This window comes from Manis javanica, chromosome 3 (genome assembly GCF_040802235.1).
Source record: "Manis javanica isolate MJ-LG chromosome 3, MJ_LKY, whole genome shotgun sequence".
Lineage (NCBI taxonomy): Eukaryota > Metazoa > Chordata > Mammalia > Pholidota > Manidae > Manis > Manis javanica.
This window is the reverse complement of record NC_133158.1, coordinates 77,449,987-77,470,449: the sequence shown is the minus strand read 5'-3', so window position 1 is coordinate 77,470,449 and position 20,463 is coordinate 77,449,987. Positions and strand designations below refer to the sequence as shown.

Below are 20,463 nucleotides of genomic sequence, written 5' to 3'. Positions count from 1 at the left end.
AAAGATTCCCTTATTACTCTTTTAAACAAAAGACAACATCTTCCTAGTAGGTAAAGGCAACTGAAAAATATATCACAGTGGCTTTATTCATGAAATGTAGTTTTACTTCCACCTATTTTTTCTCAGATATTAGCTGATATATGAGGAAAAAAATAAAAATGTTAGTATCTCATCTTGAGATGGCTTTTTTTTATTAAGGTATCATTGATAAACAATCTTATGAAGGTTTCAAATGAGCAACATTGTGGTTTCAACATTCACCCATATTATCAAGTCCCCCCCCACCCCATTGCAGTCACCGTCCATCAGTGTAGTAAGATGCTACAGAGTCACTACTTGTCTTCTCCGTGCTATACTGTCTTCCCTGTGACCTACCTTTATTATGCATGCTAATTATAATGAAATGGCTAACCCTTCTATATGCACTATTAAGGCCCTGACATAGCATGCTGTTTAGGACTGCTGCTTTAAGACTGTTCTGTCTGCCTTCCTGAAATCTCATTGCTTTGAAGAGTGGTGGACTAACAGTTTATATCCAGGAGTGTTGGAGGCAAGCATTCACTGATCCCCCAACCTCTTTCATTTTCTTCTCCCTAAGACAGCTTCCTATTTGGTCAGCACTAATCTCAGAAGTCCTGCTAGAACCTCCTTATAGTAATAAGGCAGAGTAATTAGTCCTCCCACACAAATAGTGTTGTAGAATATTATTGAAATTCTTTAACGTTGGTTCTAAACCTCTTTTCAATTTATAGGCCACTCTGATAATCTGAAGAGCTTCAGTCCTTATTCTAGACAAGTGTACAGACAAAACACATCAGTGTGTAACCCTTTTCACTATTTGGCTTTTTTTATTATGGTGTGTGTAACACCTATTAATAATAAATAAAAAAAGAAAAATTAATGTTCATTTGGGGCTTCTAGATAATCTGTGAAGAGTTTCCACAGTGGTACTCTCCTTCCATTTCACAGGTCACAGATAAGGGAGCAGGAACAAAAGAGTCTGCTAATGAATATTAACCAGAGAAGGTAACATTTAATTTTTTTGTATCATTAATCTACAATTACATGAGGAATATTATGTTTACTAGAATACCCTCATCACCAAGCCCCCCGACAAACCCCATTACAGTCACTGTCCATCAGCATAGTAAGATGCTGTAGAGTCACTACTTGTGTTCTCTGTGTTGCACAGCCCTCCCCTCGCTCACCCCCACATTATACATGCTAATCGTAATGCCCCCTTATTTTTACCCCCTCTTATCCCCTCTTATCCCTATGTTCCCACCCATCCTCACCAGTCCCTTTCCCTTTGGTAACTGTTAGTCCATTCTTGGGTTCTGTGATTCTGCTGCTGTTTTGTTCCTTCAGTTTTTTCTTTGTTCTTATACTCCACATATGAGTGAAATCATTTGGTACTTGTCTTTCTCCTCCTGGCTTATTTCCCTGAGAATAATACCCTCTAACTCCATCCATGTTGTTGCAAATGGTGGGATTTGTTTTCTTCTTATGGTTGAATAATATTCCATTGTGTATATGTACCACATCTTCTTTATCCATTCATCTATTGATGTACACTTAGGTTGCTTCCATTTCTTGGCTACTGTAAATAGTGCTGAGATAAACATAGGGGTGCATATGACTTTTTCAAACTGGGCTGCTGCAATCTTAGGGTGAATTCCTAGGAGTGGAATTCCTGAGTCAAATGGTATTTCTATTTTTGAGCTTCTTGAGGAACCTCCATATTGCTTTCCACAATGGTTGAACTAGTTTACATTCCCACCAGCAGTGTAGGAGGGTTCCCCTTTCTCCACAATCTCGCCAACATTTGTTGTCGTTTGTCTTTTGGATGGTGGCAATATCCTTACTGGTGTGAGGTGATAGCTCATTGTGGTTTTAATTTGCATTTCTCTGATGACTAGCGATGTGGAGCATCTTTTCATGTGTCTGTTGGCCATCTGAATTTCTTCTTTGGAGAACTGTCTGTTGAACTCCTCTACCCATTTTTTAATTGGATTATTTGCTTTTTGTTTTTGAGGTGCATGAGCCCTTTATATATTTTGGAAGTCAACCCTTTATCAGATCTGTCATTTATGAATATACCCTCCCATACTGTAGGATGCCTTTTTGTTCTATTGGTGGTGTCCTTTTCTGTACAGAAGCTTTTCAACTCGATATAGTCCCACTTGTTCATTTTTGCTTTTGTTTCTCTTCCCTGGAAGATATGTTCATGAAGAAGTCGCTCATGTTTATGTCCAAGAGTTTTTTGCCTATGTGTTTTTCTAAGAGTTTTATGGTTTCATGACTTACATTCAAGTCTTTGATCCATTTCAAATTTACTTTTGTGTATGGGGTTAGACAATGATCCAGTTTCATTCTCTTACATGTAGCTGTCCAGTTTTGCCAACATCAGCTGTTGAAGAGGCTGTCATTTCCCCATTGTATGTCCATTGCTCCTTTATCTTATATTAATTGACCATATATGTTTGGATTAATATCTGGAGTCTCTATTCTGTTCCACTGGTCTGTGGCTCTGTTTTTATGCCAGTACCACCTTGTCTTCATTACTGTGGCTTTGTAGTAGAGCTTGAAGTTGGAAAGGGAGATGACCCTGCTTAATTCTTCCTTCTCAGGATTGCTTTGGCTCTTTGGGGTCTTTTGTGGTTCCGTGTGAATTTTTAAACTATTTGTTCCAGGTCGTTGAAGAATATTGTAGGTATTTTGATAGGCATTGCATTGAGTCTGTAGATTGCTTTAGGCAGGATGGCCATTTTGACAATATTAATGCTTCCTAGCCAAGAGCATGGGATGAGTGTCCATTTGTTAGTGTCCTCTTTAATTTCTCTTAAGAGGGTCTTGTAGTTTTCAGGGTATAGGTCTTTCACTTCCTTGATTAGGTTTATTCTTATGTATTTTATTCTTTTTGATGCAATTGTGAATGGAGTTGTTTCCTGATTTCTCTTTCTATTGGTTCATTGTTAGTGTATAGGAAAGCCACAGATTTCTGTATGTTAATTTTGTATCCTGTAACTTTTCTGTATTCTGATATCAGTTCTAGTAGTTTTGGAGTGGAGTCTTTAGGGTTTTTTATGTACAAAAGCATGTCATCTGCAAATAGTGACAGTTTAACTTCTTTACCAGTCTGGATTCCTTGTATTTCTTTGTTTTGTCTAATTGCTGTGGCTAGGACCTCCAGTAGTCTGTTGAATAACAGTGGGGAGAGTGGGCATCCCTGTCTTGTTCCCTATCTCAGAGGAAAAGCTTTCAGCTTCTTGCTGTTCAGTATGATGTTGGCTGTGGGTTTATCATATATGGCCTTTATTATGTTGAGGTACTTGCCCTCTATACCTATTTTTCTGAGAGTTTTTATCATGAATGGATGTTGAATCTTTCAAATGCTTTTTCAGCATCTATGGAGATGATCATGTGATTTTTGTCCTTCTTTTTGTTGATGTGGTGGATGATGTTGATGGATTTTCGAATGTTGTATCATCCTTGCATCCCTGGGATGAATGCCACTTGGTTGTGGTGTATGATCTTTTTGATATATTTTTTAGTTCAGATGGCTAATATTTTGTTGAGTATTTTTGCATCTACATTCATCAGGGATATTGTTCTGTAATTTTCTTTATTGGTGGAGTCTTTGCCTGGTTTGGTATTAGGGTGATGTTGGCTTCATAGAATGAGTTTGGGAGTATTCCCTCCTCTTCAACTTTTTTGGAAAACTTTAAGGAGAATGGGTATTATATCTTCTGTATGTCTGATAAAATTCCGAGGTAAATCCATCTGGCCCGGGTGTTTTGTTCTTGCGTAGTTTTTTTATTGCCGCTTCAATTTCTTTGCTCGTAATAGGTTTGTTTAGATTTTGTGTTTCTTTCTTGGTCAGTCTTGGAAGGTTTTATTTTTCTAGGAAGTTATCCATTTCTTCTCAGTTTTCCAGCTTGTTAGCATATAGGTTTTCATAGTAGTCTCTAATAATTCTTTGTATTTCTGTGGAGTCTGTCGTGATTTTTCCATTCTCATTTCTGATTATGTTGATTTCTGTTGATTCTCTTTTTCTCTTAATAAGTTGGGCTAGAGGCTTATCTATTTTGTTTATTTTCTCAAAGAACCAGCTCTTGGTTTCGTTGATTTTTGCTATTGTTTTATTCTTGTCAATTTTGTTTGTTTCTTCTCTGATCTTTATTATATCCCTCCTTCTGCTGACTTTATGCCTCATTTGTTCTTTTTCCAATTTCAATAATTGTGACGTTAGACTATTCATTTGGGGTTGTTCTTCCTTCTTTAAGTATGCCTGGATTGCTATATACTTTCCTCTTAAGATTGCTTTCACTGCGTCCCTCAGAAGTTGAGGCTTTGTGTTGTTGTTGTCATTGTTTCCATATATTCCTTGGTATCTTTTTTAATTTGTTCGTTGATCCATTGATTATTTGGGAGCATGTTGTTAAGCCTCCATATGCTTGTGAGCCTTTTGTTTTGTTTGTAAAATTTATTTCTAGTTTTATACCTTTGTGGTCTGAACAGTTGGTTGGTAGGTTTTCAATCTTTTTGAATTTACCGAGGCTCTTTTTGTGGCCTAGGATGTGGTGTATTCTGGAGAACGTTCCATGTGCACTTGAGAAGAACGTGTATCCTGTTGCTTTTGGATATAGAGTTCTATAGATGTCTATTAGATCCATCTGTTCTAGTGTGTTATTCATTGCCTCTGTGCCTTACTTATTTTCTGTCTGGTGGATCTGTCCTCTGGAGTGACTGGTGTGTTGAAGTCCCCTAGAATGAATGCAGTGCATTTCTATTTCCTCCTTTAATTCTGTTAGTATTTGTTTTACATATGTTGGTGCTGCTGCGTTGGATTCATATGTGTTTATAATGGTTATATTGTCTTGTTGGGCTGTCCCCTTTATCATTATGTTATGTCCTTCTTTATCTCTTGTTACTTTCTTTGTTTTGAAGTCTATTTTGTCTGATACTTGTACTGCAATACCTGCTTTTTTTCTCCCTGTTGTTTGCATGAAATATCTTTTTCCATCCCTTGGCTTTTAGTCTGTGTATGTCTTTGGTTTTGAGGTGAGTCTCTTGTAAGCAGCATATAGATGGGTCTTGCTTTTTTATCCATTCTATTACTCTGTGTCTTTTGATTGTTGCATTCAGTCCATTTACATTTAGGGTGATTATTGAAAAATATGTACTTATTGTCATTGCAGGCTTTAGATTCGTGGTTACCAAAGGTTCAAGGTTAGCTTCTTTAGTATCATACTGTCTAACTTAACTTGGTTATTGAGCTGTTATGAATGCTGTCTTGTGATTCTTTTCTTCTCTCCCTTCTTATTCCTCCTCCTCCATTCTTTATATGTTGGTTGTTTTATTCTGTGCTCTTTTGTGTTTCCTTTAACTGCTTTTGTGGGTAGTTGATTTTATTTTTTGCCTTTAGTTAGTTTTTGGTTGGTTTGCTTTCTTTGGTGTGATTTTATTTTCTCTGGAGACATCTGTTTAGCCTTAGGAGTGGTACCATCTAGAGCAGTCTCTCTAAAATACCCTGTACAGGTGGTTTGTGGGAGGCAAGTTCCCTCAACTTTTGCTTGTCTGGGAATTGTTTAATTCCTCCATCATATTTAAATGATAATCATGCTGGATACAGTATTCTTGGTTCAAGGCCCTTCTGTTTCATTGCATTAAATATATCATGCCATTCTCTTCTGGCCTTTATGGTTTCTGTTGAGAAATCTGATGATAGCCTGATAGGTTTTCCTTTGTAGGTGACCTTTTTCCTCTCTTTAGCTGCCTTTAAAACTCTGTCCTTGTCCTTGATCTTTGCCATTTTAATTATTATGTGTCTTGGTGTGTCCTCCTTGGGTCCCTTCTGTTAGGAGTTCTGTATAATTCCATGGTCTGATTGGTTATTTCCTCCCCCATTTTGGGGAAGTTTTCAGCAATTATTTCTTCAAAGACACTTTCTATCCCTTTTTCTCTCTCTTCTTCTTCTGGTACCCCTATAGTGCGGATATTGTTCATTTTGGATTGTTCACACTATTCTCTTAATATTGTTTCATTCCTTGAGATCCTTTTATCTCTCTCTGCATCAGCTTCTATGCGTTCCTGTTCTCTGGTTTCTATTACATCAATGGCCTCTTGCATCTTATCCATTCTGCTTATAAATCCCTTCAGAGATTGTTTCATTTCTGTAATCTACCTCTGGACGTTTTCCCTTAGCTCTTTTATATTTCTCTGCAGCTCCGTCAGCATGGTTATGACCTTTTTTTTGAATTTTTTCAGGAAGATTGGTTAGGCCTATCTCCTTCTGATTGGTTGACTGTGTGATTTTGGTCTGTATCAAATTCTTTTGCCTTTTCATGGTGATAGAGGTAGTTGTGCGGGGCTGTTGCTGTGTGTTGGCTGGGAGAACATCCCTTCTTGCTGGTTTGGGGCCTTCCTCTCCTGGGATCACAGTGACCTTTAGCAGCTTGTGCTGGGCAGCTGTGCCCAGACGGGGCCTCTGATTCTTGCCTGGCTGCTGTGGAATTAAGCACTGCGGTTGCTGTGGAGTTAAGCTCTGCTGTTGCTGTGTGTGTGGCCACCCTCAGTCTACTGCTCCAATAAGGAGGAGCCACATCAGAGGGGAGACAGGTAGGAGGCGGTTTATCACCGTGTGGGGCCTCCAAACTCTGCTGCTGCCCAAGGGGTTATGGCACAGGTGTTCCCTGGGATTCCCAGCTGCTGGGCTAAGTGTCCCGGTCGCTTCCGTCCAGCTGTGGGGTCCCTGTCCCTTCAAAAAGCACTCACTTTTCTTATTCCCAGGGGCACTGGCTGCGGGGTCCTGCTCACAGGTCTTACTGTCCTGTTTCCCTAGTATCCTGCACACCATGCACTGTGTGTCTGTGCTCTGGTGCAGATGGCTAGTGCTGGCTAGTTAGCAGTCCTGGGGTCCCTCTCCCTCCCCGCTACGACTCCTCTCCTCTCACTGGGAGCCGGGTTGAGGGGCACTTGGCTCCCCCCAGGCTGCAGCTTGTATCTTACCCCCTTCGCAAGGCACTGGGTTCTCGCTGTTATCGATGTAGTCTGGCTGTTGTCCTGTGTCTTCTGGTCTCTTGTTTTAGGAATAGTTGTATTTGTTGTATTTTCAAAAATATATATGGTTTTGGGAGATTTCTGCTGCTCTACTCAAGCCACCATCTTGGCTCCGCCTCCTGATCATGTGTTTTTTGTCCTTTTTTTTATTGATGTGGTGGATGATGTTGATGGATTTTTGAATGTTGTACCATCCATGCATCCCTGAGATGAATCCCACTTGACCATGGAGTATGATCCTCTTGATGTATTTTTGAATTCAGTTTGCTAATATTTTGTTGAGTATTTCTCCATCTATGTTCATCAGGGATATTGGTCTGTAATTTTCTTTATTGGTGTGGTCTTTGCCTGGTTTTTGGTATTAGGGTGATGCTGGCTTCATAGAATGAGTTTGGGGGTATTCCCTCCTCTTCTATTTTTTGGAAAACTTTAAGGAGAATGGGTATTATGTCTTCTCTATATGTCTGATAAAATTCAGTGGAGAATCCATCTGGCCCAGGTGTTTTTTACTTGGGTAGTTTTTTGATTGCCAATTCAATTTCTTTGCTGGTAATTAGTCTGTTTAGATTTTTTGTTTCTTCTTTCGTCAGTCTTGGAAGGTTGTATTTTTCTAGGAAGTTGTCCATTTCTTCTAGGTATTCCAGCTTATTAGCATATAGATTTTTCATAGTTTTCTCTAATAATTTTTTGTATTTCTATGGAGACCATCGTGATTTTTTCCTTTCTCATTTATGATTCTGTTTATGTGAGTAGACTGTCTTTTTTTCTTGATAAGTCTGGCTTGGGGTTTATCTATTTTGTTTATTTTCTTGAAGAACTAGCTCTTGTTTTCATTGATTCTTTCTATTGTTTTATTATTCTCAATTTGATTTATTTCTTCTCTGATCTTTATTATGTCCCTCCTTATCCTGACTTTGGGCCTCATTTGTTCTTCTTTTTCCAGTTTCAATAATTGTAACTTTAGACTATTCATTTGGGATTGTTCTGCCTTCTGTAAATAGGCCTGGATTGTTATATACTTTCCTCTTAGAACTGCCTTTGCTGCGTCCCACAGAATTTTCAGCTTTATGCTGTCATTGTCATTTGTTTTCATATATTGCTTGATCTCAGTTTCAATTTGGTCATTGATCCATTGATTATTTAGAAGCATGTTGTTAAGCCTCCAGGTATTTGTGAGCCTTTTTGTTTTCTTTGTACAGTTTATTTCTAGTTTTATACCTTTGTGGTCTGAGAAGTTAGTTGATAGAATTTCAGTCTTTTGAATTTACTGAGGCTTTTTTTGTGGCCTAGTATGTGGTGTATTCTGGAGAGTGTTCCTTGTGCACTTGAGAAGAATGTGTATCCTGCTGCTTTTGGGTGTAGAGTTCTGTAGATGTCTGTTAAGTCCATCTATTCTACTGTGTTATTCAGTGCCTCTTTGCCTTACTTATTTTCTGTCTGGTGGATCTGTCCTCTGGAGTGACTGGTGTGTTGAAGCCTCCTAGAATGAATGCAGTGCATTGTATTTCCTCCTTTAATTCTGTTAGTATTTGTTTTACATATGTTGGTGCTGCTGCGTTGGATTCATATGTGTTTATAATGGTTATATTGTCTTGTTGGGCTGCCCCCTTTATCATTATGTTATGTCCTTCTTTATCTCTTGTTACTTTCTTTGTTTTGAAGTCTATTTTGTCTGATACTAGTACTGCAATACCTGCTTTATTTCTCCCTGTTATTTGCATGAAATATCTTTTTCCATCCCTTGACTTTTAGTCTGTGTATGTCTTTGGTTTTGAGGTGAGTCTCTTGTAAGTAGCATATAGATGGGTCGTGCTTTTTTATCCATTCTGTTACTCTGTATGTCTTGGTTCATGCATTTAGTCCATTTACATTTAGGGTGATTATTGTAAGGTATGTACTTACTGCCATTGCCGGTTTAGATTCGTGGTTACCAAATGTTCAGGGTAGCTTCTTTACTATCTAACCATCCATCTTTACTGTCTTAGTAAGCTATTATAAACACAGTCTGATGACTCTTTATTTCTCTGCCTTCTTATTCCTCCTCGTCCATTCTTTATATTTTAGGTGTTTATTCTATACTCTTTTGTCTTTCCTTTGACTGCTTTTGTGGGTAGTTCATTTTATTTTTTGCCTTTAGTTAGTATTTGGTTGGTCTGCTTTCTTTGGTGTGATTTTATTTTCTCTGTTGACATCTATTTAGCCTTAGGAGTGCTTCCATCTAGAACAGTCCCTGTAACATATCCTGTAGAGGTGGCTTGTGGGAGGGAAATTCCCTCAACTTTTTTTGTCTGAGAATTATTTAATCCCTCCTTCATATTTAAATGATAATCGTGCTGGATACAGTATTCTTGGTTCAAGGCCCTTCTGTTTCATTGCATTAAATATATCATGGCATTCTCTTTTGGCCTGTAAGGTTTCTGTTGAGAAATCTGATGATAGCCTAATGAGTTTTCCTTTGTAGGTGACCTTTTTTCTCTCTCTGGCTTCCTTTAATACTCTGTCCTTGTCTTTGGTCTTTGCCATTTTAATTATTATATGTCTTGGTGTTGTCCTCCTTGGTCCCTTGTGTTGGAAGTTCTGTGGACCTCTATGTTCTGAGAGACTATTACCTTCCCCAGCTTAGGGAAGGTTTCAGCAATTATTTCTTCAAATACACTTTCTGTCCCTTTTTCTCTCTTCTTCTTCTTCTGGTAATTCTATAATGCAAATATTGTTCCGTTTGGATTGGTCACACAGTTCTCTTAATCTTTCATTCCTGGAGATCCTTTTATCTCTCTCTGCCTCAGCATCTCTGTATAGGAATATTCTCTGATTTCTGTTCCATTAATGGCCTCTTGCACCTTATCTAGTCTGCCCTTAAGTTCTTCCAGAGATTGGTTTTTAAAAAATTTTTTATTAAAATATGATTGATATACACACTTATGAAGGTTTCACATGAAAAAACAACATGGTTACTTAATTTACCCATATTATCAAGTCCCCACCCATACCCCAATGCCATCACTGTCCATTAGTGCAGTAAGATGCCAGAGTTCCACTATGGTCCTTCTCGGTGATACACTGTTCTCCCCGTGATCCCCCACACCATGTGTACTAAACATAATATCCCTCAGTCCCCTTCTTCCTCCCTCCCCACCCACCTTCCTGCACCCCTCCTCTTTGGTAACCACTAGTTCATTTTTGGAGTCTCTGAGTCTGCTGCCATTTTGTTCCTTCAGTTTTGCTTCATTGTTACACTCCACAAATGAGGGAAATCACTTGGCATTTGTCTTTCTCTGCCTGGCTTACTTCACTGGGCATAAAGTCCTCCAGCTCCATCCATGTTGTTGCAAATGGTAGGATTTGTTTCTTTCTCATGTCTGAATAGTATTCCATTGTGTATATGTACCACATCTTCCCTTTATCTATTCATCTACAGATGGACACTTAGGTTATTTCCATTTTCCACTATTGTAAAAGTGCTGTTACATATATAGGGGTTCATATGTCTTGACTATGAGATGTTGTATTATTTGGGTATATTCCAAGGATTGGGATTTTGGGGTCAAATGGTATTTCTATTTTTAATTTTTTGAGGAACCTCCATATTGCTTTCCACAGTGGTTGAACTAGCATACATTCCCACCAGCAGTGTATGAGGGTTCTCCTTTCTCCACATCCTTGCCAGCATTTGTTGTTCTTAGTCTTTTCAATGCTGGCCATCCTTACTGGTGTGAGGTGATATCTCATTGTGGTTTTAATTTGCATTTCCCTGGTGATTAGTGATGTGGAGCATCTTTTCATGTGTCTGTTGGCCATCTGAATTTCTTCTTTGGAGAACTGTCTCTTCATATCCTCTGCCCATTTGTTAATCAGGTTAATCCTTTTTGGTGTTGATGTGTGTAAGTTTTGGATGTGTGATATATTTTGGATGTTATCCCCTTGTTGGATATGTAATTTACAAATATATTCTCCCATACTGTATGATGCCTTTTTGTTTTGTTGATGATGACCTTTGCTATACAAAAGCTCTTAGTTTAATGTGGTCCCATGAATTCATTTTTGCTTTTGTTTCCCTTTCTCGAGTAGATGTGTTCAGGAAGAAGTTGCTCATGCTTCTATTCAGGAGATGTTTGCCTATGTTGTCTTCTAAGAGTTTTATGGTTTCACAACTTACATTCAAGTCTTTGATCCATTTTGAGTTTACTTTTGTATATGGGGTTAAACAATTAATCCAGTTTCATTCTCTTGCATATAGCTGTCCAGTTTTGCTAACACCAGCTGTTGAAGGGGCTGTCATTTCCCCACTGTATGTCCATGGCTCCTTTATTGTATATTAATTGACCATGTATGGTTGGGTTTATATCAGGGCTCTCTAGTGTTTTCCATTGGTCTATGCGTCTGTTCTTGTGCCAGTACCAAATTGTCTTGATTGCTGTGGCTTTGTAGTAGAGCTTGAAGTTGGGGAACATAACTTCTCCTGCTTTATTCTTCCTTCTCACAATTTCTTTGGCTATTTGGGGTCTTTTGTGGATCCATATGAATTTTAGAATGATTTTCTCTAGTTTGTTGAGGAATGTTTTGGTATTTTGATAGGAATTTCATTTAATCTGTAGATTGCTTTAGGCATTATGGCCATTTTGACAATATTTATTCTTCCTATCCATGAGCATAGGATGTGTTTCCATTTATTGGCATCTTCTTTAATTTCTCTCATGAGTGTGTTGTAGTTTTCAGTTTATAGGTCTTTCACTTCCTTGGTTAGGTTTATTCCTAGGTAGGTATTTTATTCTTTTTGATGCAATTGTGAATGGAATTATTTTCCTGATTTCTCTCTCTGTTAGTTTATTGTGAGTGTATAGGAATGCCACAGATTTCTGTGTTTTAATTTTGTATCTTGCAACTTTGCTGAATTCAGGTATTAGATCTAGTAGTTTTTGAATGAATTCTTTAGGGTTTTTTATGTACAATATCATGTCATCTGCAAACATGGAGAGTTTAACTTCTTCCTTGCCAATCTGGAGGCTTTTTATTTCTTTGTGTTTTCTGATTGTCATGGCTAGGACCTTTACTACTATGTTGAATAGAAGTCGGGAGAGTGGTCATCCTTGTCTTGTTCCCGATCTTAAAGGAAAAGCTTTCAGCTTCTTATTGTTAAGTGTAATGTTGGCTGTGGGTTTGTCATATATGGCCTCTATTATGTTGAGGTACATGCCCTCTATACCCATTTTGCTGAGAGTTTTTATCATGAATGGATGTTGAATTTTGTCAAATGCTTTTTCAGCATCTATGGCAATGATTATGTGGTTTTTGTCCTTTTTGTTTATGTGGTGGATGATGTTGATGGATTTTTGAATGTTGTACCATCCTTGCATCCCTGGAATAAATCCTACTTGATCATGATGGATGTTCTTTTTGATGTATTTTTTAATTCAGTTTGCTAATATTTTGTTGAGTATTTTTGCATCTATGTTCATCAGGGATATTGGTCTGTAATCTTCTATTTTTTTGGTGTCTTTGCCTGGTTTTGGTATTAGAGTGATGCTGGTCTCATAGAATGAGTTTAGAAGTATTCCCTCCTCTTCTATTTTTTGGAAAACTTTAAGGAGAATGGGTATTAGATCTTCACTAAATGTTTGATAAAATTCAACAGTGAAGCCATCTGGTTCAGGCATTTTGTTCTTAAGTAGGTTTTTGATTACCAGTTCAATTTTGTTGCTGGTTAATTGTTCTGTTCAGATTTTTTGTTTCTTTCTGTGTCAGCCTTGGAAGGTTGTATTTTTCTAGAAATTTGTCCATTTCTTTTAGGTTATCCAGTTTTTTATCATATAATTTTTCATAGTATTCTCTAATAATTCTTAGTATTTCTGTGATGTCCGTAGTGATTTTTCCTTTCTCATTTCTGATTCTGTTTATGTGAGTAGACTGTCTTTTTTTGTTGATAAGTCTGGCTAGGGTTTTATCTATTTTGTTTATTTTCTCGAAGAACCAGCTCTTGCTTTCATTGATTCTTTGTATTGTTTTATTATTCTCAATTTTATTTATTTCTTCTGTGATCTTTATTATGTCCCTCCTTTTCCTGACTTTGGGCCTCATTTTTTGTTGTTTTTCTAGTTTCATTAATTGTGAGTTTAGACAACTTATATGGGTTTGTTCTTATTTCTTGAGGTAGGCCTGTATTGCAATATACTTTCCTCTTAGCACAGCCTTAGCTGTGTCCCACAGATTTTGCGGTGTTGAATTATTGTTGTCATTTGTCTCTATATATTTCTTGATCTCTGTTTTTATTTGGTCATTGATCCATTGGTTATTTAGGAGCATGTTGTGAAGCCTCCATGTGTTTGTGGGTTTTTTTCATTTTCTTTGCGTAATTAATTTCTAGTTTCATACCTTTGTGGTCTGTGAAACTGGTTGGTACATTTTCAATGTTTTTGAATTTACTGAGGCCCTTTTTGTGGCCTAGTATATGATCTATTCTTGAAAATGGTCCATGTGCAGTTGAGAAAAATGTGTATTCTGTTGCTTTTGGGTGTAGAGTTCTGTAGATGTCTGTTAGGTCTGTCTGTTCTATTGTGTTGTTCAGTGCGTCTGTGTCCTTACTTATCTTCTGTCTCATTAATCTGTCCTTCAGATTGAAGGGAGTGTTGAAGTCTCCTAGAGTGAATGCATTGCATTCTATTTCCCCTTTTAATTCTGTTTGTATTTGTTTCACATATGTGGGTGCTCCTGTGTTGTAGCATAGATATTTATTATGGTTATATCTTCATGTTGGATTGACCCCTTTACAGTGATTGTTTTATTTCTGTATTCTCCCTCCCTACTTGCTCATTTAGCTCTTGCATATTTCTCTGCAGGTCTATCAGCATGGTTATGACCTTTATTTTGAATTCTTTTTCAGGATGATTAGTTAAATCTATCTCCCCAGGCCCTCTCTTGGGTGTTGTCTGGGTAATTCTGGACTGGACCAAATTCTTCTGCCTTTTCATGGCAGTAGAGTTAGCTGTTGGCAGGTAACACGTGTGTCACCTGGGACAACCAAGTCCTTTCCTGTTTGCTGTTCACCTTGCCCTTCTCCGATGCCTGTGTTGGTTACACGCACCCCTGGAGCAACCTCCGGATTAATCCCCTAAGCTGCCATGGGCAGGGTTGCTGTCAGGGTAGCCCAGAGCCCTGCGGGGAGTGGCAGGTGCACTGGGTGTGCTCACCTGTGAGAGCGGCGCCCCTTCACGCATTGCCCTGATTTCTTCAGCCTGCACCAGGCAGCTGCACACTCATGGCGGCCTTTGGGTCTGGCGCGGGCGGCTGTGCACTGGGAGTAGATTCTGTGTAGCTGCTGGTGGCACAGCCGCTCCTGGACTGCTCTGCTGCCACAGGCATGTGTGGCTGCTCCGCAGCCACTCCACTGCTGCCTCAGGTGCACGCGGCCACTACCGTGCCGCTAGGCCCCCTCCACTGCCGGTTTGCTTGGCTGCTCTCAGGCTACTGGGCCGCTGTGTTGGGGGCCATGCCAGCTGGGGGAACAACTGGCAGGTTGCATATCACTGTGAGGGGCTTCAGAGCTAGAGCTGCGCTGCTGCCCAGAGGATTAGGGCACTTGGAGTTTCCCTGGATTCCCAGCTGCTGGGCTGAATGTGCTGGGACAATTCCATCCAGCTGTGAGGTCCCTGTCCCTTTAAGACTTTCAAAAAGCACTTGCTTTTCTTTTGTCCCAGGGGAGCCGCTTGTGGGGACCCGCTCGCTGATTTTGATTTTCCATTTCTCTAATATCCGGCACACCGTGCACTGTTTCTGCACTCCCAGTGCAGATTACTAGAGCTGGTTGTTTAGCAGTCCTGGGCTTTTGCTCCCTTCCTGCTCTGACTCCTTTCCTCCTGTCAGGGAGCTGGGGTAGGGGGAGCACTCAGGTTCCACCGGGCTGCAGCTTGTACCTTACCCGCTTCGTGAGATACTGAGTTCTTGCAGATGTAGATGTAGCTTTGCTGTTGTACTGTATCCACTGGTCTCTCTTTTAGGAGTAGTTGTGTTTGTTGTATTTTCAAAAATATACATGGTTTTGGGAGGAGATTTCCACCGCGCTACTCATGCCGCCATCTTGCCTTCTCCCAACATTTAATTTTTTGCATTTTTTTTGCACCTAGACCTTCACATAAACAATTTTTTATTGTAAAAGAAATTAGCACATTTTCAAAATCTTTAGTGTTAAAATTCTTTACACCAATAGCTTTAAAACTTTAAAAATTGAAGTTATTACTATATTTACTTCTTGCAAATATAAGTTCTTATCCTAATTAGAAAAACCTCCTTTGTTTTGCTAAGATGAAGTGCACCATCCACAAAGCTGTTCCAATTTCCTGTATACCTGGTCTCTTTGTGTTATCTAAACTTGTATATAATACTCTCCTGAAACTGCTGTTAGAGGTTCCCATCCACTATTACAGCAGTCTCCTTCCTACTGCTATTCTACTTTTCAACTCATCTTTGTTGTATGAGCAGTTTAAACTTTCTAAAACACCAGTTTCATTTTGTCATTCCCTCATTCAAAAACACCAAATGAAAACTAGCAGAGTGAATGGTGGGAAGTAGGTTAAGGCCACATTATGGTAGCCCTTGAGAGTTGAATTTCGAGAGGAAAGTTTTTGAGGAGGGGATTAACATGATAAAAGGTGTTGTTTTACTTAGATCTTGCCACAAGCACTGAGAAGATGGATTAGAGAGGAGGGAAATGAGTCAGGGCAATCAGTTGTGTGGAGATCAAATATACTGTGCTGATAGGAGAGAAAGTCTTGTGGGGCTTGGGCCGGCCAAAAAATGCTACCATGTATAAAGAGGTTCAGAGTGTTGGTTAGTAGAATCCTGCAAATTGAGTGTACCTTGCAAGATGAGGCAGTTTAGTTAAAGTGCAGTAATTTGATTTTAGATATAAAAGCTGTATGTGAAGCACAGTTTCTGTGGTGTAATAAAGGGTTGGTTCAGTTTGGCATGTGAGACTATGCCCAGGAACATCTGGCCACTCTTTTTAAAAACCAAAACTATTAGTTAACCCCATAAAATAGATCTTTTGGCCATTTTCTCAGAATCCCATGTGAGATGAACTAGACAGAACTCTGGTTCTGCTATTTATCTGCAAGAGCCTGTGCTAAGTACCCTCTGGTCTTCCCGGAATCCCCTCCCAAGTCATCACCCTGCTATGTTCCAGAGATCGTAAGTGCTTTCTCTCTCCCCGAGTCAGAGACTTTCCACAATCCTCACTAGACATTCCAGAGAACAAAGGTTGGTAGGAGGTAATATTCAGGCTTGTCTTGTTTTATCTTACACCTGTGTAGCAAGATTGTTTCTAGGTAAGGGGTCTCTTGTTTAGAAGAAAAAATTTCTAGTCTTTCTTCCTTCCTCAGAACTAGGAAACTTGGTTTAAAGACTAAAACAGTGGGAGATAAATTTAAAAAGAAAAAAAAAGTTAAGGTAAGCGTAGAGATAGTAGGAGAACCCAAGAAGGAGGGAATAGTCACAGAATCAAATGCCTGGAAACCTAGATTTTAGCACAGCCATCAGACACTTCTGACGAAGCGTTCAACGTCAACCTAGGGAGCTGTTTGAGGGGTTTCCTGGACGTTCTAGGGACCTGGGGCAGGGGAGACACGTAAAGGGGAAGAGGGAGACGCTGCAATTTTCACTTGGGCACCCAGAACTCAAAACTAAAACATCCAAGAAAGGTGACCGCGGTCCGCAAGCCGCCGCCCACTCAGCTACAAGAGAGCGGCTGAGTTACTAGATTTTTCTCCAACAAAATTATCAGAGACTCGGGTGGTCGCTGTTTTGAAAAAAGAGTTCAGAATAAAGTTTGCAAGATGGCATGAAGGAGTGGGTAGTAGAAATTGGAAGCGAGTTCTGGTGCTATCAGGTGAGCTTCTCAGTTGCTGAGCACAGCTTCATTACACCTGCAGCCTGTGCTAATGTCTTCCCATCACCTACCTCCTAACTGTAATCTACCCTGTGTTTAAGCCCTACGTCCATTTCACTTCCTTCTTCAAGTCTTCTCTAAAGATTATAGTTTCTATTTCTTTCTCCATTCCCTGACATCTTAACTGAGTTCAGTTACAATCACACTATTTAGCATGTAATAAATAGTTCTTTCAAAAGTGTGAGCCTACTCTCCACCAGTTAGGCAGTGAAAGTCTTGATTTTGGAGACTACACTATGAACTGATGTATACTTCCAGGACAAATTCTAGGTTCATGGCCCCAGGTGGAAAGTTCTGTTAATTACTCAAAAACAACCACTTAAAAATACTGTATAAATGCTTCTATCCCAGCATGCTTTAGCTACATTTTCCAAAAAAATAGTATACATTTTAACTATATCAACAAGATCGCCCTAGTTATTCCTATAGCAGAGTTGAAAACTTACAATTTATTCAGAATTGACAAAAGGGGCAAGCCCTTACATAGAGTTCTAGCAATGAGTTCTCAAATTCGGTCTGCATTAAGTAGCGACGTTATAAGCATCCCAAATGTAAAAATGTCAAATTTCGCAAACATCTAGAAGTGGGAGTAAAATGACCATCCAACAATACAGTTTGATCATCTGTGAAATAAGGGAGTCCACCAGGGCTCCTCAATTCGTTGAGCCTCGGATTCTAAACCGGGCTTTACATCACTAGGCGCTGGTAGCCAATTGGACCGCCTGCGCGCCGTGCATCCTGGGAGCTGTAGTTTCCGGCTTCAGTCTCACGGACTACACGCTCCGCAGAGCCGCGGAGGACGGTTGCTTGGTGTTATTAGCAAGCGTGAAGTATGGCGGTGGCACGCGGCGAGGCGGCTTTACCTCCTGGAGAAGGTAAGGTGATTCCCCTCCGCTGAGTCCCACGGTTTAATCCATGAAACAATCACATAGTCGCCTGGTGGAGAGAACAAACCTGCGTTTAGGGGGGCAGCTCTGGACCAGTTTTTTTGCGGAGCCGTGGGCGTCCCCGAGCCGCGCTGCCTCTGGGAGCTGTAGTCCCGCGGTGCTGCCTAGCCCTCCGGCTTCCGGGTGAGGGCCGAGCCGGCGACTGCAACCCCCGGCGCTCCGGCCACCCGGGCTCCCGCTCTCTTGTAGCTGAGTGGGCGGCGGCTTGCGGACCGCGGTCACCTTTCTTGGATGTTTTAGCTTTGAGTTCTGGATGCCCAAGTGAAAATTGCAGCGTCTCCCTCTTCCCCTTTACGTGTCTCCCCTGCCCCAGGTCCCTAGAACGTCCAGGAAGCCCCTCAAACAGCTCCCTAGGTTGACGTTGAACGCTTCGTCAGAAGTGTCTGATGGCTGTGCTAAAATCCGGGGATGATCCGGGGCCCGCTATTCTCCAGCTCTCGTTCTGCACACCGGGGCTGGTATCGCGTTTGGTCACTGCCCAGGGGAGTGCGGGGGTGGGTGCCGCTGAGGCCGGCAGCCCGCGGGCGTGAGCCGAGCTCCTTTATTGTGGTTACAGCTCTAAGGCTGGGCAGCAGCCCTCAGAGTGGGGGATAGGGCTGAGGGTGGAGGCCTATCTCCCCGGTTTAAGTAAGGGACTCAGTTATCTGAGGGGCCGTAACTTCTGGGGCACCGTGGGAATCGATGGTCCTAGGAGGACTATTGACCCCTTGGAATTTTGTGCACAGGTGTGCATATTTCTGGGAGAGTACACAGCTTTCACCAAATTCTCAGAGGATGCCCCCGAATACTGGAAGCCATTAAACAACGGGAAACACGTTGAAACCCTTCCGGAGAGTAATCTCGCCTAATTATTTCCCGCAGTAATCTTTATCTGGATATAAATTTGAAATTGGCAGTTTTTCTGGCCCCGCCCCCTTCAGTCAGACGCTTTTCTTGAACTGCACCTTCCTAACCCACCAAGGGAATTTACTGATAATAAGACCAGGTAGCATTTATAGAGCACTTTTTATATGAGCTACACATGTTTGGAGTGCTTTTTTCCTTTACCTTTTTTTTTTTTTTAACCATGATCTCATTTTCTCTGCAGAACCTTAGAAGTCAGGTACTATCATCATCCCCATCTTACAAAATAGAGAAGTGAGCCCAAAAGAGATCAGTAACTTGTTTAAGACAGGATTCTAAATTATTCTCTTGAGTGCTGTGTGGCAGAAATGGGACTGAGTGCTGTTCATGTGCTTTCTCTTTTCATACCCCTATCAATTTAATGAATTAGATACATTATTCCCATTTTGTACATAAAGTAACTGAATTATTTTGATTTTCAAAATAGTTTGGGCACTTCAGGATATACTTCCTGGTAGTTAGGTTCCAAGTAGGTTGATCTCTATCAAAAGATAAATCCCACTAAAAAAATACTGTCATTACTTAGACACAAAATATGGAAATAGTAGTTCATACTTAAATGTGAAGAATTCCAAAGTATTACATCATAGAAGCTTGAGTATACTACAACAAATATAGGTGGAATTTGATATTTCTGAAAAGAAGTGAGTAAATTCAATCTGTAATCATTTAGAACTTGATTGCTTTAAATCTGGATACTTATGCTATAGTGTTTTCTACTTATAAATGTATAGAAATTTTATGAGTATCATTCCATCCCCCATGCTCAGCTACTGCATTTGTGTCTTCTAACAATTCCCTTCTTTTTTCAAGGATCACTGGTCAACTGGTCAGGGCAGGGGCTGCAGAAATTAAGTCCAAACTTACCTTGTGAAGCTGATATTCATACTTTGATTCTGGATAAAAATCAGATTATTAAATTGGAAAATCTTGAGAAATGCAGACAATTAATACAAGTAGGTATTGCTATCTGGGGAAATAAATATATAGGACTTTATTATTATTCAAAATAAAACAATAAAATAAATTATATTTATTTTGAATAAATATATAGGACTTTTTAGTATTATTCAAAATAAAACAATAAAATAATGTAACAGAAAGTAACTCTCTAGGCCTTGGAAACGTTAAATGTTGCCTTACATTTTTAGTTTTCTTGAAGATGAAGGCCTATGTGCTACATTTTGAGTGAACTAGAATTCTAAGAAGCATTTGTTAAAAAAGAAAACATTTTATGGTGACAAAATATCAGTGTTGGATAAAATTTTACCTCCTCATGGGGATAAAGAGTTCATTCATTAATTCAGCAAATGTTTGTGGGGCCCTGGCACTGTTGTAGATTTTAATTGAGACATTCTAAAGACCCTATTCTTATAGAACTTATATTCTCAAGGAGTTGCTGTGTTAAACATATTTTCTCTTTAGTACTTGGAGGAGGTCTGATTGCTGAGCATTATATGTATTTTCCATTGTTTAGGAACAACAACAAGCTAACAGTTACACCATAGAATATTTAGACAGCATATGTGAAAAGTTAAATTGGGGTTTGTGTATTTGAGAATGTATGGCCATATAAATGAGTTTTTTAACTACCCTAATGTGAAAGTAAAGTGT

At 39.7% G+C, this 20,463-nt stretch overlaps 1 protein-coding gene across 4 annotated transcripts in view; it reads left to right on the top strand.

Annotated features, from left to right (window-relative positions):
* The window catches only part of CEP97 (centrosomal protein 97), a 70,430-nt gene that overhangs the window by 28,482 nt on the left and 21,485 nt on the right, over positions 1-20,463 (top strand). For 3 of the 4 annotated variants that reach the window (XM_036998699.2, XM_036998698.2, XM_036998701.2), the window contains exons 2-3: positions 17,699-17,874; positions 19,663-19,805. In XM_036998699.2, the coding sequence (XP_036854594.2) occupies positions 17,832-17,874; positions 19,663-19,805 (186 nt within the window). In that variant the 5' untranslated portion in view covers positions 17,699-17,831. The remainder of the gene's footprint in view (positions 1-17,698; positions 17,875-19,662; positions 19,806-20,463) is intronic. The other variant, XM_036998700.2, reaches the window with a different exon arrangement.